Genomic DNA, 17249 nt, shown 5'->3' with positions numbered 1-17249 from the left:
TTGCTTCCATCTCCAATAGCATTCAAGTCCCTGTACAAAACAAAAACAGAAACATACACACAATAACAAGAGGGAAAAACAAAGAAATGCATAAGGGTTTGAAACCCTATGGAAGGAACATGAAAAATAACATAAGAAAGAGGGAAAAATAACTTTTATACTTTGTCATAGCCCTAATTTCGAATTAGGGTTAGGGTTGGAAGAGAAAGATAAAGAAATGAATTTCAAATTGATCATAAGTTGACTCTTTGACCCAAATTCAAATGGGATCCCCCTTATTAAAATGTTTTCTATTTTAAAACATGAAGTAAAAGAGGGAAAGTTGGTTAGTGGGGTGGGTGGAAAAGGTGGAATTCAAGAGGTCATGTGTTCAAATCCCACTCCCACCATGCCATCTTTCTCTTTTACACAAATTTAAAATGCACTTATTTTATTTGCCCACATGAGTTTTATTTTTTATTGAAACTACTTAAGAGATAATTATTTAAATAAGTTTGTGATAATGAAGCAACTAAGTGGTAATGTGTTAGTAATCATGAATAAGTGCTATTATAATTTGATGTCCATGAAGTTACCTATTAATGATAATTTAATTTAATAATAATAATAAATAAATTTAAAAAAATATTAAAAAAATAATAATAATAAAATATTTTTAAAAATAATGAATAAATAAATAAATATACATATATGCATATGCAATGGAAGATAACACTTTAATATATCTAACCAATGTGGGACGTTGGCTAAGCAACTATGGTGGCAGGACACCCACCCTAAGTTGACTTTGGCCATGATTCCTCACAAAAAAAAAAAAAAAGAGAGGAATTACTTTGTCTTAGTTGTTTGAGACTCCAATAATGAACTTTAAAGCTTCTTGACCCTGACTCTTAAACTCTTTTTTTGTAGGATGCCAGTGGTCACTCGTAACGCCCGCAGGCGTGGACGAGGTGGTAGACGTGCACGAGATGCACAGGTAGAACTTCGACCTGTACCGAGAGCACCCCGGGATATAGGAGACGAGATTAAAGAATTGCTTTGTCTTTAGCCACCCCCTTTTCATGGGTCCACAGATGGTTCAGAGGCAGAATCCTTCTTGTTATGTTTGGAGAGATGTTATGGGTTGCGTCCTTTTGGGAGTAATGTAAGGGCCCGTTTTGCTATACACCTTTTGCGAGGACCAGACTCCAAATGGTGGGATGAGGAGAAGGATATGGGGGATATTGATATGGACACTCTCACTTGGGATACCTTCCTACAAAGGTTCAGAGAGAGATATTTATCAGAGCATTACAGGCAGCGAAAGATTGATGAGTTCCATGACTTACAGCAGAGGGGATTGACAGTAACATAGTATGAGAATAAGTTTTTAGAGCTCCTCCCTTATGTTGACTATATGAGAGATGAGAAGCTCCGGATTAATCATTTCATTAGAGGTCTTAATCCCTCGATTGCAAGACAGGTTCGCATGGCAGCACCAGTAGGCTTCAGAGCTACAGTGAAGAGGGCTCTTATTGCAGAGGATGTATGCAATAAGGCTCAGAATACCCATGATAGATCTCAGCGTCAGGGTACTACCCTTTTTTCACCTAGGTCACAGTGGAAGGGAAATCAGCGACAGTCTTCAGGATCTTTTAGAGGCCCCCAGTCACAGCAGGATCAGAGGCAGAAGCCTCCACAGGGATACCAGGGCACTAAGCCCAAGCAGAGGCAGGCACAGGGTTCTCGTCAGGATCATAGATCACAAGCTTCTCATACACCTCCAGCACGGACTCAGCAGCCCACTAGAGGTGGTTTTAGTGGATCTACTCAGACAGGGGGACACTAGTAGCCCCGATCTACAAGATTACAAACTCAGGCCCGCGGACCTTGTTATTCTTGTGGTGGCATGGGTCACATTGCTAGGGATTGTCCACATAGAAAGAGGGTAGCTGCATCCGAACCAACAGTGGGTGACATGGGACGTTCTCATAGAGTATTTGCAGCAATAGATGACAGACAGGCTGAGCATCAGGCTACCGTGATAGAGGCTACAGGTATTATTGGTGGTAGTAGTATATCTATATTGTTTGATCCAGGAGCTACTGATTCTTTTGTATCACCCTTAGTTGTGGAGCATTGTAGGCTAGTGGCAGTTAAGCAAGATGTTAGCTGGGATGTAGAGTTAGCCTCAGGTGCTAAGGTATTGGTTAGATCCATGGTCAGGAATTGTCCTATTCAAATTGGGGATATCACTACTTGTGCAGATCTACGTATCACCCCCTTAGGATCATATGATGTAGTCCTTGGTATGGATTTGCTATGTGCTCACCATGCCAAGGTGGATTGTAGGAAGAAGGAGGTGGAGTGTAATGATGATCATGGTACACCTATAGTGATTTCAGGTGTTCAGAGACCTGTGTCCCTCCGCATGATCTCCGCTATGCAGCTTAAGCGATGTATGAGAAAAGGGTGTCAGTTATATGCTATTACCATTAATGATCTTGAGGGAGAGGAGAATGGGCCATGTCTCAAGGATTACCCAGTGTTACAAGAGTTTAGAGATGTATTTCCTTCTAAATTACCGGGTATGCCTCCACCCAGGACAGTGGATTTCCATATTGATTTGGTTCCAGGGGCCCAACCAATATCTAGAGCTCCATATAGGATGACTACTAATGAGCTCAATGAGCTCAAGATTCAGCTAGAAGAACTCTTGGAGAAGGGGCACATTCATCCTAGTGTCTCACCATGGGGAGCATCAGTTGTCTTTGTCAAGAAGAAGGATCGATCCTTGAGGTTGTGCATAGACTACCGCCAACTTAATAAGCTAACCATTAAGAACCGTTATCCACTTCCTAGAATTGATGACTTATTTGACCAGCTTCAAGGTGCTCGAGTGTTTTCAAAGATTGATCTGAAGTCAGGATATCACCAGTTGAGGATTGTGGAGAGTGACATCCATAAGACTGCTTTTCGCACGAGATATGGGCATTATGAGTTTACAGTGGTTCCTTTTGGTCTAACTAATGCCCCATCTATATTCATGAGCCTTATGAATGGAGTATTTTGTACATTCTTGGATAGATTTGTGGTGATATTCCTGGATGATATATTGGTCTATTCACGGAATGAACAGGAGCATGAAGAAAATTTGAGACAAGTCCTTCAATGCTTGAGAGATAATCAATTATACGCCAATTTGCCGAAGTGTTCTTTCTTCTACACAGAGATCAGCTACCTAGGTCATGTGATATCAGGTGATGGGATCTCAGTTGACCCATCAAAGATTAGAGCCATTATAGACTGGCCAGCACCGATGACAGTTACAGAAGTCAGGAGCCTTATGGGGTTGGCTGGTTACTACAGGCGTTTTGTGGAGGGTTTCTCAAGGATAGCACATCCTATTACTTCTCTCCAGAGAAAAGGGAAGAAATTTGAGTGGACAGAAAAATGTGAGAGATCTTTTCGAGAGTTGAAGAAGGCCCTCACTAGTGCTCCTATTCTTGTAGTACCTAATCCCTCTACAGACTTTGTAGTGTGTACTGATGAGTCATTGAATGGGTTAGGGGCAGTACTCATGCAGAATGGGCGAGTTATAGCCTATGAGTCTAGGAAACTTAAGACTCATGAACTCAATTATCCTACCCATGATCTTGAGCTCGCAGCAGTAGTACATGCCTTGGTTAGATGGCGCCATTTCCTTTTGGGACACCATTTTGAACTCCACTCAGATCATCACAGCCTTCAATATATTTTCTCTCAACCGAACCTTAATGCTCGGCAAAGGAGATGGATGGAGTTTTTATGTGAATATGACTTTGATGTACACTACATCAAGGGGAAGGAGAATGTGGTTGCAGATGCCTTAAGTCGGAGACGCCATGAGTTGTCATCCATGGTCACCAGCACAGATTTGAGGGGGAGAATAATGCAGCACTTACCAGAGGATGATTTTTATAGGGATGTGTGTCAGATGATTAGATCTCAGAGGCCTCTTCAGGGGAAGTTCTCCAACTATGTGTTAGAGTCCGATGGACTTCTACGTCACCGAGGGTGCATTTATGTACCTTCTACTGGAGGATTGCGTGATTTTATTGTTCTTGAGGCTCATAGGGCACCTTATGCAACACATCCAGGGGTTAGGAAGTTCCATGCAGACTTGAGACGACTCTTTCATTGGCCCGGCATGAGGATGCATATTGCAGGGATAGTTGCTAGATGCCTAGAGTGCCAGAGAGTTAAGGCAAAACATGGACATCCTGGTGGGTTACTTTATCCTCATGAGATTCCAGAGTGGAAGTGGGATGTTATTTCTATAGATTTTGTTGTGGGTCTTCCTATGTCTTCTCATCGTCACAATGCCATCATGGTGACAGTTGACAAATTGACCAAGGTGGCCCACTTCTCACCTATACGTACCACTTTCACTGCTCCTACAGTAGCACAAGTATTCATATGAGACATTGTGAGACTCCATGGCATTCCTTGCAAGATTATTTCTAATAGAGACTCTATATTTACCTCCTCCTTTTGGAGAGAGTTACAGGGAGCCCTAGGGACTAAGCTTAACTTGAGCATAGCATACCACCCTCAGACAGATGGGCAGACTGAGAGAGTTAACCAAGTATTAGAGGACATGTTGCGCATGTATGTGATGGATAATCAAGTTAAATGGGAGGAGTATTTGCATCTAGTAGAGTTTGCCTATAATAATGGGCACCATTCTTCTTTGGGCATGCCACCTTATCAGGCCCTATATGGCAGACCTTGCAGGACACCATTAAGTTGGGATAGGATTGAGGACAGGGTAACAGTTGGACCACAGATTGTCAAGGAGATGGAGCAGCAAGTCTTGTTGATTAGGCAACATCTCAGGGAAGCTCAAGACCGACAGAAGAAGTATGCTAATGCCCATAGGACAGATCGAGCCTTTATGGTGGGAGATAGAGTATTTTTGAGAGTGCGTCCGCACAAGAGTCCAATCCATTTTGGAAAGCGCTCTAAGCTTGCTCCTCGATTTATTGGGCCATTTGAGATTTTGGAGAGGATAGGACCAATTGCTTATCGCTTAGCCTTGCCACCTAGCCTATCACACATCCACGATGTTTTTCATGTCTCTTCCTTGAGGAAGTATATTTATGATGCATCTCATGTTATAGATTGGGTTTCTATGCAGGTAGCACCAGATGGCCAGCTGTCCCTAGAGCCCATTCGCATATTGGCCCGCAGGACCCTTCAACTTCGAGGCAGAGAAGTGGACCAGGTTAAGGTCCAATGGGATTGCTATGATGAGGTCACAACCACATGGGAGGACACGATGCAGATGAGACGTGACTACCCCTATCTATTTGATGAACTTCAGCAGGAAGTTCATGCCTAGAGGGGGAGGATGTCATGTCCCGCCGCGACCATCATAGCACTATTGACATTTTGTTTCTTTTGGACTTTGATAGTTAGACTCTATATGACACATTATTACCCACTATGGACATTGATATTTTGATCCTTAGACTATTTGATTTCATGTTATGTTATTGGGACATTGATACCTATATCATTAGGCTATATGATGATTCCTTATGATGTTACTAGGACACTAATATTCTAAGTAGTTTTTATGATGTTATTCAGATATGCTTACTTACCTTCTTGATGATCCATATGTCATGATTAAAGCTTATGTTATACTCAAGTGAATGTTTGATTTTTGAATTGTGGTCTCCATATGGTGCTAGATTATCATGTCTTAGCATATTTAGAGTAACATTAAGAATTCATGTATCATTTGAATAAACTAGAATTGTATACTTATATTATATTTGATGCATTGCTTAAGGTAGATTAATTCCATAATTTTCTATAAGAATAAATGATCATAATGTTTTACTATCTAGATTAGAGAATTGCTACAAATGTGAAGTGTGTAATGTGATATGAATGGAAATACATATTTCATATTAGTTATGTTATTCATTGATGATAGAATCTATGTGATTTATATTTACATTATCATTTTATCACCTTATTCTTGGACTACTGATATTTGCAATAAGTGTGCAGGAAAGAAGCCCATGGATTTATGGAGAACCTTGCTAGGTGTTTGGAAAAACCAAGGTTAACCCTAAGGAGGGTATAACCTTTTTACCCTTGTATTTTATTTGTAAAACCAATTTTTGTGTATTATTGTGATTCTATAAAAGTAAATTTGTTTTTCTTGATGGCTTGCCAAGTGTGTTGTGTGTATTGTGGTGTCACTTGACACATGTTCTCCTTTGTAGCATGCTTAGTGGGATGGTAGGTGGTTGAGTGAACCAAGGAGTGGTTTGGTAGGATTTCTTTTCCCTAGGTGTATTTATGGGTCCAAGAGGGATTCTTGCCATGCTAGGTCGAATGCACACCTTTTGTGAATTTCTAGGAGGTTTACGCCATCCCTAGGGGTAGTTTGAGGTCTTATTTTAAAGCCCATATGATATACCTAGGGTGTAGGGGCATTTTTAAGTATTATAAGCTTCCCTAGGCATTGAAAAGAGCACCCAAAAATTGTGGATTCCCAAGTTGGCCGAATTTGGAAACTTAAGCAACAAAAGAAAACATTCTTTAGAGAGAGTTGGTTGGAGAGTTCTTGGGGGGAGAATTTTTGGATAGATCTGGAAAAAGAATCTAAGTGGGGTAAAATTTTGGAAAAGGGGAAAAAACAAGGAGAAGAAGATAGCTTAGGAGGAGGATTGCTGGTAAAAAGAGAGGGAGCTCAAATTTGCTTGGAAACCAGGTTGGTAACCTTATGTACCCTTGCTATGAAAGTTTTTTATTAAGTAGATTATTTTTATTGTGTTATGCATGTGAGTTTTCTGTAATGTAGTTGTAATATGGTGTGTTGTAATGTTGTGTTCTGTGAGGTTGAGAGACCATGTTTCAGTTTTGGTGTATGTGTGTATTGTGATTTACTTTGTGTTGTGAATTCATATGTTCTTGTTGCAGTTTTATGTTTTGGGTGTGACAAGGTGAGTCTCATCTCTTGAGAGGGAAAGAGAGCCTTGTGAGGGTAAGGGGTGCATAGGGAATGTGTTGGGTGAGAGTCTCTCCTAGAGTAGGAGAGGGATGCCATATGGGTGTTATGGGCCCCATATGCCACCTTGCTGGAGTTATAAGTATTGTAAAGATGCCATGTGAGGGCATGTATGTGGTGTTGGGTTGCCTTGTGAAGGCATGTGTATAAAGTGTATAGCCTAATGAAGGCATAGTTGCAGGTGGAGTCTCCTCAACATTCATTTTCCACCCTTACCCCTTGAGATGGATCTACATGTGATCCTAAGTGGTCTACCTTGGTTGGGAATTTTTGTGGTTTTATTTGTCAACTGTAAAATGTGTGAACAGTTTTGTAATGTGAGCATTGTGTTGTAAATGGTTGTTAATAATGTATGTCCACCTAGTCAAGGTTCTCCCTGCTCGGGGGTGGCCTTTAAAAGGCCTAAGGTTGGGAGGAGAGTACCATGGGCTTGTTTGTGTGTGTTGTACTGCAGGTTGTGATCTATGGATTGAAGACTTGAAGAGAAGAAGGATGTTGTCTTATTTTCATGTGCAACAAAAACATACTTCCGAGTGAATTCTTATTGTATTAGGGAGAGTCACCCTTGGGTAACTCCAATCTTGTGTTTTATGACAGCTTGTAAGCTGGAAAATTGTATAAGTGGACTGTATAAGTGGACTGTACTTGTTGATATGTTGCTACATTCAGTGATTAAAGAAATTTATATATCATGCACTATCCTATAGTATATAGAAATGAGTAAAGTTGTTATGTTTTTGTTTCTAAAATGATTCTAAGAGAAAATGTGTGTCTCCATTTGAAATTGATACATTTGGTTATAAAGACATTTTGTTCGAATTTCAAATAATGTTCTGGTTGGAAGGAACTAAAGTGGTTAGTGAAGTTAGTTAAATGTATTGTAGGAATGTACATCAATATTGTAGATCAAGGAAAATAAATATAACAAATAAAATAAAATAAAAATGCTTTCATTGAAAAAGAAAAATATATTTATATTTGTTGGTTCCTTTGACTATAATATTGGTGCACTACAAGATAGATATAGAGGATTATTGGATGAATCCTATGAACGAAGAGGCCGTGAGGAGGAAGAGGTGGTCTAGAATGTCAGTTGAATTCATGAGAAAAATATGGGGTCTTCCCATTCAAGATCAAGTTAAAGATGATGAGAACATACTTCATCTGAGCAATGAGTATGAGAAGAGCAAAGCAATTGAGCCACCTAATTGATCACAAAAGGATGAACCTTCAGATTTGAGGATCTTGATGAGTGAAATAATTAATAAATCAAGGGCATGGGTAGACAAGCGAGTAAGCAGGCTGATGAGATAGTATGTCACCTTCACTTATGCAAAGATGCAAAAGGAAGACTCTTCTCCAAAAGGCAATGAAGGAACTGGTAGTGTTTCAAGATTACACATTCAAATAACACAAGTTCTAAAAGAAAAGGATAAAGGGGAAGAAGCATTACAAGCATCGAGTAGAAAACTTAGTAAGGAAATTGGGAGCCATAGGCACAAACCCACCATGCCTACTCCTATTTCTAGTTCTTCATCGACTAGGGAAACAGAGACACAAGTTTCAAGTGGTGATTGAATGCAAGGTGGAGATATAAAGGTATTATCCCAAGGGAGTCAAGATGTAGCCTCATCTATGCATTCAGTTCAGCAAGATACAGAGATATTGCCATCTTGCCCTATAGTCTAGTTGGTAGTGGATTTGGATGATGACATGAAGCTTCTTAATCCTAACATACAAGAGAAAGACAATGAGGTAATCTCAACATTGAAAGGATTCGATGAGACTGTGAAGATGAATGACAATATGGACTTATTTGACGTTCTTGAGTGGATAAAATGAAGGCATAAAGAAAAGAAGGGAAGAAAAGATTCCTCCTATTGAAGATATTGACACATTTTTAAGCAGAACTGGAAAACCAAGGGAGTTTGAACCAGCAAAAAAGATTCATAGGATCACCCGAGATGAGGCATGGTCTCGCAAAGTGCATTTGGATATTCCTATAAGAGACAAGAATGGGGATGAGATCACTCCTAATGATTATCATACCTCCTCACGATATTGGACCAACGACTACAAAGCAAGAGTTTGAGGAATTAAGGGGCAATGCATATGCTATAGAAGAAAGAGTGTGTAAACTGACTAAAGAAAACAATAAGTTGGTGATAGAAAATTTGACGTTGAAAGAAATCATAAATAAATATGTAAGCCCAGCAAGGCATGGGGGTTTCAACACTTGTCCCTTATGTTCCCACTTCCCAGGGTTCTCATTGTGCTTGCAACATAGTAAAAAAAATGGACAACTGATATTAGAGGACAAGAAGAAGATTTTCTCACAAGGATGGTTCAAGCACATGGCAAGAGCACCATAATTATAGAAAGGCTCGAGGATTAGACGAGATATGGAAGGAATTTGAGCCCATCAAATAGGTCTTTCCTCATCCCAAGGTGTTAAGAGCTATTCCCAGATCAATCCTAATGAAGGAGGGAGTTATTGATAGAGGGAGCACCTATGACTTTGATTACTGATATCTCTCATTGGTTACCAAGAAGACTACATATAAGCATGCTTGCACACAGTGTGGCAACATTAAGGATCCTATCATGGGGATATGTTGAAAGGTCCTTATGCAATCAAGGAGCTCCTTGATCTTGAATTTGATGCTTCCAGTGAGTTAGATTCAAAGAAGTTAGTGGAAAGGTTGGAATCACTTTATTTCACAGGCATGGCTCTTGGCGAGAATCACTTGAATGGCTTACTCTCCCTCATGCTCCCTATTAATGATCTATAGCTGCATTCTTTGAACTGGGATAACACACAAGACACATACATGGAGCAGTTAGAAGTTATGGAGATGCAACATGGAGGCCTTCACAGTGTTCACATGGAGGACCTTAGTAGAATTTGGCTTAAATTCCTTGATTTTCCTAGACGGGAGGAGTCTAAATCTTGGATGATGACTTGTATGATGACTAGGCAGCTTCCATGATTCTCATTGGTCCCCAAGCCTTTGAGTTCTTTTCATTGGCTAATTTTGTGGTGCTTCATTTCTATAGACTACTTTTAGTGCCCTAATTAGGGTTTTAATAGATTAATCTAGGCCCTTGATTTTAAATCAATCCTAGTCGTTCATTCTAATTGGGGCTCCTATATAAACCCCACCCCCTCTCATTTGTAAAGGTGGTTGTTAGAGAATTGTCACGAATATAATGCCAAATTTGCTCTACTTTTTATTGTTGTGTCTTGCATGGTGAATTGTTGTGATCAAGTTTGCATTATTACATGGTTATCTACATCTCTCATTTTGAATAGATTTTCATTTCAAGTTGTTAGATTAGATTTTTCTTTAAAGTAGTTTAGTTTATGTGGATGAAAGGAATTGTGGATGGTTACCTATTAGACTCAAACAAATCCAAGCCATTAGCTTCATACACATTGTAAGAATTGCCTTGGATGGTAAGCAAATGATCAAAACCCATAACTTCAATTGATATGGAATCTTCAGTTTGCATTTACTTGATGGGACTAAAGGTGAACTATTGATTTGAAAATTTTTAGTATCTACAATAGAAGCTTGTACTAGGTGGGTGGAGTCGTTAGCGAGATCGCACCTAGTAGAGTCCAAGTTCGTCAATATTTCCTTGCATTCATTGTTAAAGGTAAGGTAGTAGCAAAAGTTAAGTCTAAGTTAGAGTTGAAAATCAAAATATATTTTTTATTGCACAATGTAGAGCCAAATCATTAGTTGGGTTTAAAAAGTCTTGAGCAAACTAGCGTAAGTCCCCTTGATGATCCATCAAATCATACCATTTCACTAAGCGAGTATGCACAGTAAAGGGACCTTGAAGTCAGCATGTGATCTTGCTTTGCAGGCTTGGCACAAGAAGTGACTTTATATCAAGAGAGAATTAAACATTTGGTGTCTCACTTTGAAACATCAAGCATCTGATTGTCAATGTGGTTCTCACACTTGTAAGGTACCTGTTGTGAGGTTTTCACACATCGCCCCAAATTCTTGGGGACCCCCTTTTTAATTGCCTTTAGGGCCAGTGGAGAAGGTTAGATGTATTTTTCACCCGGTTTCAACTTGATTTTCCAGAGCTATCAGTTCTATCCTTAGGCCGAATAAGTTCAAAATTGATTTCAACTTGGCAGGATAAGATTGTGAATTTTGTACTTAGACGATTTCTTTTGAAAATTTGGATTTAATTGTAAATTTGAATGATTTTCAAATAAGGAAATTTTTCGTTAGACTTAGGTTCTTGGAAAATGTTTTTTTTTTTTTTGGTGAAATAGAATTTAATTTTGTAAGATGAAGTTAAATTGCAAAATCGATTTTTACTCTAGAGGCAATTTTATTTTTTGTCATAAAATTTTAATTATTTAGCAAAATCGATTTAGAGGAAAATTGCAAAAATTGGCTTTAATAGATTAAATTTGCCTTGAAAGCTTTTGGTATTTAATGAAATTGGTAAATTAATATTAAGAAATGGCTTTTGGTTAGCCAAAATTCAACTTCAAGGATGTATTAATTAGCAAACCCTCATTAAATAGAAATTTTTAACATCCCCAAGGCACCATTCAATTTCGTTTTGCAATTTGTGGTTAATTAGTAAATTAAAAGTGCAGTTTTCATTTTAGAAAATTAAAATTTTGGCAAAGTATTTAAAGTGGGCCACTAACTTAGCTTTAATTTTGGTTTTTTTTTTCCTCTATAGGACCAAGTCGGCCAGCCTGGGAGGAAGGTGAAAGCTGCTATAAAGGGAGTCCCCTCCCATTTCATTTTCATCAATTCATTTGCTCCTCATGCTTGGGCGAATTTGAAGCAAGGGCAGATTTCCAGACTTGGGCGAAATTGGTGGAAGGCAGTTTTTTTGGCGATTTTTGGGCAATTTCTCCATTGCCATTGTTGGGCGATTTGTCTAAGGGCCAGATTTTTTGCGTTTTTGGGGATTTTTGCTCCACTTTGTGGGCTGCGATTTGTGCCCTAGGTGGCAGATTTTACAGATTTTGCTCCTTCTTTGCTTGGGCGAATTTTGTGGAAGGTCAGATTTTTTTTCATGCTTAGCCGAATTTTGGTGGGAGCCGAATTTTGTGGGGGCCGAAATTTGTGGAAGACAAAATTCTGATTTTCTAGAGGGGCTGCAATTTTTATATCAGATTTGGGCAATTTTGTTGGGAGAAGAGATACATATGAAAGTTTGATTTTTGCATAGAAGGCAAGTGTTGGATAAGCTTAGAGGCTTTGTTTTCTAATTTGCAAAGGGATTTGTAATTCTTTGATGTCATATCCCGGGTTCCGAAAAGTTGCTGTAAGATTATTAGTTAAGGTGAAAGTCATCATCTAGAGTTGCAAGGAGTGCTTAAGCTGACATCCATTCTTTCGCTCTTTTCTAAGAATTGCACTACTTGGTTCTTCTTGCCTTTTGGTCCACCACTCTACCATCCCGTAATAGGGCGACGAGCATGGAGGATGATAGTGCAAGTAAGAATCCCAAGCGGGCAAACGCTAAGAAAGACAAAGAGGATATGACGCCCAAAACTTCCTTCTTCTCGAAAATGAAGAAAATAACCGATACTAATATCGCTACAGTGGACATGATACGGATGAGGGACAGACTAAAGGAAGGACAATCCCCCTTGGCAAAGAGGATATACAAGAGCGGAATTGTACATGCAGCAGCTTTTCCTCCTACTTTGCCTTGTCCGGAATTAATTATGGAGTGTGCATCCAGATTTGATCTAGATAGTAAATCCATCATTTTTGGCGAAGGGAAGAGAGTGTTGGCCAACATTGGCGAACAAGCAATTGAAGAGACATTTAATATTCCCCAGAGCAATGGCATGACAGTTGTAATGGTGGATCAGGCGGCCAAATCATTTCAAGGTAACCAAGAGGCCTACTTCTCACATCTAAAGCGGAATTGGATACACGAAGGAAGGAAAGGAGTTAACAAATCAACAAGGCTTACAGTGGCAGATTTCAAGCCGAAATATGGCGATCTCATTGTTCTTCTCAGCCGGATCATGGGCCTAGCTCAAGCTATGCAATTCGAAAACTGGATGTACTTCTTCATTGATGAAATTGAAAAGGTAAAAGGAAAATTTGATTGGGCTAGGATCATAAGTGAAAATTTAGAGTTGCAACTTAGAACAGTTCAAAACCAAAGGCAATTCTACATGGGATCCTATCTGTTTTACTTAATTGCTAGATTGTATGAGAGTCCGGGACTTAGGGCCTTAGGAGAGATTGGTAATGGGCCGGGGCAATATTTGGTGCATGAATGCTATCCGCAGCTTCATTTGCACAATAACAAGGATTACAAGATGTTTTGCGATGCATTCGCCATGAAGACAGTAAGGGTATTACAAGGGGCGCCTGCTAAGAGACTTTCATCAGAAGCAGAAGCAAGGATCAAGAAGTTTGGGAGTTGGTTCATCCAATTCCTGCAATTCACATACATTAGAGTGGCAGGAAGTACAGTTTGTCCCAAGAGGCTTCCAAGATACCCGCCCGACAAGGTAGTTTTGATGGAATTGGCTAGGCAGCTTGAGCACTATGATAGAGTAATGAGGAATGAGGGGAAAACAGGCATTTCCTTCTCAATTATAATTGGCAATGATAGTTGCCCAAATCGGGCCACCTTTGAGGCTGCGGAAAAGGAATTGGAGTGGTATCATCTAGGATGGTACAGAGCAAGGCAAGGATTCGACCCTGTTGGTCTTATCAAGGCATCTCATGGAATCGAATTTAAGCATGTTCCCACTATAGAAGACTTTTGGGCCAATGCAAAGGATGATTTTCACGTGAGAAAGCTAGCTTTCTCGAGATTGTCGGTGAACATGATGAGAGATATCAGATGGAGAGGCCTTGATATTCCCGATCAATTGGAGGATGATCGTAGTGTGTTGAGAGAAGACTATGAGACAGTAGTTGGAACAGAGTTGAATCCAGTGGATTGGGACGATCATCAGGATCCTTCCTTGGAGGTAGTCACAAGGACAGTAGATTTTCATACCGAGTCGTGGTATAATGCCAAGTTGAGAAAGCTAAAAAGACAAAAGGTTCTCCTTACTTATGAGATGATGAAACCGAAGGAAGGTCTAGTAGAATCAATCGGACAGAAGGGTGAAGGAAGTGGCCGGCAATCGGAGGCAGTTGGAAATAGCAAGAAGAGGGCTTTGGAGGTAGAGAAAAGCCAAGAACGTTCGGAACCTCCAGCCAAGAGACAGCAGGCAGCGCCGTCAAGGGAGAGTATAACTAAGGCTAGAAGCCAAGAGGTCAATTCGAGTGATAAAGGGGCCGCAGTGGAGGTGAGCTCTGATTCGGAATCAAGTGGCTACAGTGAAAGTACGGAGTACTCCCCTCTCTCGGAGAACCAGCAAGGAAATATGGCAGAAACTAGTAGAGAAGAAGATGGGCCGATTGATATTGAAGAGATAAGTCAGGCGTCTAAGGCCGTTGGTGATGCTTTGTTGGTCGAACCGAATCCGGATTTGGGGAGATGCAGTGCACCACTATGGTTAAGGCAAATGCTTATGCCGAGAGGCGAGGTGGTAATGGCTCACGCAGTTGATGATATCCAAGGACTAATAGAAATGGATGATAGCGAGAACCAAAAACAGATGGCAAATACGGTGGCAAGGGTAATCAGAAGCGACAGTGATGGTCACCGAAGGGTTCAGATTGCTATACCAACAATCAATAAGGCAGCGGATGAGATTGCAGCCCAGGAGTACGAAATAGTAGAACATAATTTGGGAAGAAATACAGATGATATGGAATGTGAGGAGGTTCAGGAAGGCATAGCAACAATCAAAGAAAGATTGAGGAAGACAAACGAAAGGATAGTAAAGTTGGAGGCCGAAAACAAATATTGGAGAGATTGCCAGCCGATCCAACAGCTGCATCAGGCAGCCCTTCCTCAAGACAGCGGGAGCAATTCAGAAGAGGTATCAGCTCAGTTACATGAAGTAAGGGGTTGGATCTATGATACAATCCAAGATGGGCGAAATTTCTTGCCCTCCTTCATCTCAACATTCCAGTCATTGGTGACTGTTAGAAACAAATTCAGATTATTTGAAGAGGAATGGAAGAATTTTCTTCCCATCAAGGATTTGGTTATTCCTAGGCTGCAGGCGTTCATTAGGCTACCGGAGGCATATTTGGAAAGAGCCCGGTTGGTTGATGAGAGAGGATTGAGCATAGTTGAATCTTGGTATGTCGCATTGACTACCAGATTCAGAACACTTGAAGAAATTCATGATGAGATTGCACAACACGGCCCAAGCATCGACACTTCCATTTCGACCATGATGAGCGACATTGGGGTGGCGCTCGATTTTGAGGGTATTAGAGAGGAGGATGTCAGCGAGACAGGATTTGGATCGAGATTGGATGAGTTAGGAAAGGCTGCCGTCAAAAGGAAACATCTGAACACCCTTTCCTCACTCAATGCTTTTATTGGGTTTGCAAAGGAATATGAGAAGGATCACGAAAGGATACTACAAGCAGCAAACAGCGTGGCAAAGTCAGCAGAACTCCGAGCGAAGCACACACCTTGTCCTCCTATGGAAGAAGTTAACGAAAGGCTAGCTAAGTTCATTGCCTTAGCTAAAAGAACAAAAAAAAAAGGAAGAATTATATTAGAAGATCATCTTATGTAAGCCCAAGTGGCAACTTTCTCTTTCTTCTAGAATAGGACAAGTGTTTGTTTCTGATTGGCCACCATTTTGGTGCCTTCTCATTGGTTGCCACTTTTGCACTTTTTTCATTGGTCCATTGATGAGGTGGCATCTTCTCATTGGCCGATGGGGTGGCAACCCTAATTAGGGTTTTTGGATCCAATCTGGATCGTCGATCTTGTTTTGATCTCTACCGTCCATTGTATTTTGGACCTCTATATAAGGCCATTGGCTCTCATTTGTAAAGGAGGAGGGGTTGGAGAAATTGTTGCGAAAATAATACCAAAGTGCTCTCTTTTTCATTGCATGTTGACTAAGAACATTGGGTGTTATTGCATGTTTTCTACTTCCACATAGTTAAATTTTCTTTTCAAGTTGAAGCAATTTCATTTCAAGTTGTTAGAGTAAGAGTAAAATAAAATGGATTGTTGCATGGTAGCTTTGGTAGATGTTTGATAGGGGTCAACACTAGGCCACTAGCATCCTAGCGGCTGGTTGGGAGGCTTTGTGTGGTGATCTAGTTTACTTTCCTTCGAAGCGTTGCATCTATGGAGGTAGGGCCGCTGGTTAGCCTTCATTAGATTCGATCCCCGTCCATCTGCTAACCTTCCATTCTTAGGAGTAGGAGTAGTTGAGCAGCCAAATTTCATGCTTAGAAGAGGTTAGTTAGAGAAGTAAACCAAAACATCGGCATTCTCACCTTCCATCGCCATTCACCCTACATTGCCATCATCGCGCCATCAACATCATCTAGCATTCACACCGAACCACCATCTCCATTTTCTCACCAAGATCCAAATTTTTCTCAAACAAGAAAACGTAAGGCCGCCTATGTGATTACCAGCAAATCACATTGATAAAACTAAGCGAGTATCCAACGGTGTAAGGAACATTGGAGTTATACTCATGTCCCATGAGAGATAACTTTTCAAGAGAGGAATTGTGTATTTGATATTCTGTATCAAGCATCCAATTACTAATATGTTATGTAGTGACACAAAACTCGCATCAACAGTACCCTATGGGATTTGGGACTGTTTTCATAATATAATGTGATCCTGTACACTGTTCTGACTGTGCAAGTGGGAAAAGATGTGATAGGCTATGTTATGTTCTTGTCTCCAGTGTTGACTTCTCTGCAAAGCATTCCTTTTCAGATCACCATTCTTATTCACCGTTAGAGACTGAGTCGCTGCTTCTGCATTATTCAATGTATCCACAACAGATTTGATCGATGGATTTGTTTTGCTATTGTCATCTGATAATTAACATATGGTTAATCACTGGTGTACCGCTCTGAAAGGAATGAGCTCCTGCTGTGTAAAATATTTCCTGTTAGCAGTAACTATTATGTTTGTCTTGGCTGTCTGTTATTTCGTTTGGTACTCCCTTCCATATATCTTCTCTATCCCGGTTCTCATGTGACTGACTCCCCTTATATTTGGGGGACATAGAAAGTCAAATAGCTGGTGGTGTATTTGAATGCTGATTCTTTCTCTAGTTCGCTGACTGTAC

At 40.3% G+C, this 17249-nt stretch overlaps 2 protein-coding genes across 7 annotated transcripts in view; one reads left to right on the top strand and one right to left on the bottom strand.

Annotated features, from left to right (window-relative positions):
* Positions 1-17249, bottom strand: part of DCL2 (dicer-like 2) — a 445017-nt gene that overhangs the window by 332990 nt on the left and 94778 nt on the right. The gene's annotated exons all lie outside the window — the stretch shown is intronic.
* LOC149540314 (uncharacterized) lies at positions 1397-7750 on the top strand. Its single transcript, XM_089801440.1, has 2 exons — positions 1397-2036; positions 5159-7750. The coding sequence occupies exon 1, from the start codon at positions 1397-1399 to the stop codon at positions 1826-1828; it is 432 nt and encodes a 143-aa protein (XP_089657566.1). The 3' UTR covers positions 1829-2036; positions 5159-7750.

The sequence above is a fragment of the Cupressus sempervirens genome, chromosome 9 (assembly GCF_028749045.1).
Source record: "Cupressus sempervirens isolate cs-2001-9-10 chromosome 9, ASM2874904v1, whole genome shotgun sequence".
In the NCBI taxonomy this organism is placed as follows: Eukaryota; Viridiplantae; Streptophyta; class Pinopsida; order Cupressales; family Cupressaceae; genus Cupressus; species Cupressus sempervirens.
The sequence above is the reverse complement of the archived record's forward strand: the minus strand, read 5'-3'. Positions and strand labels throughout refer to the sequence as shown.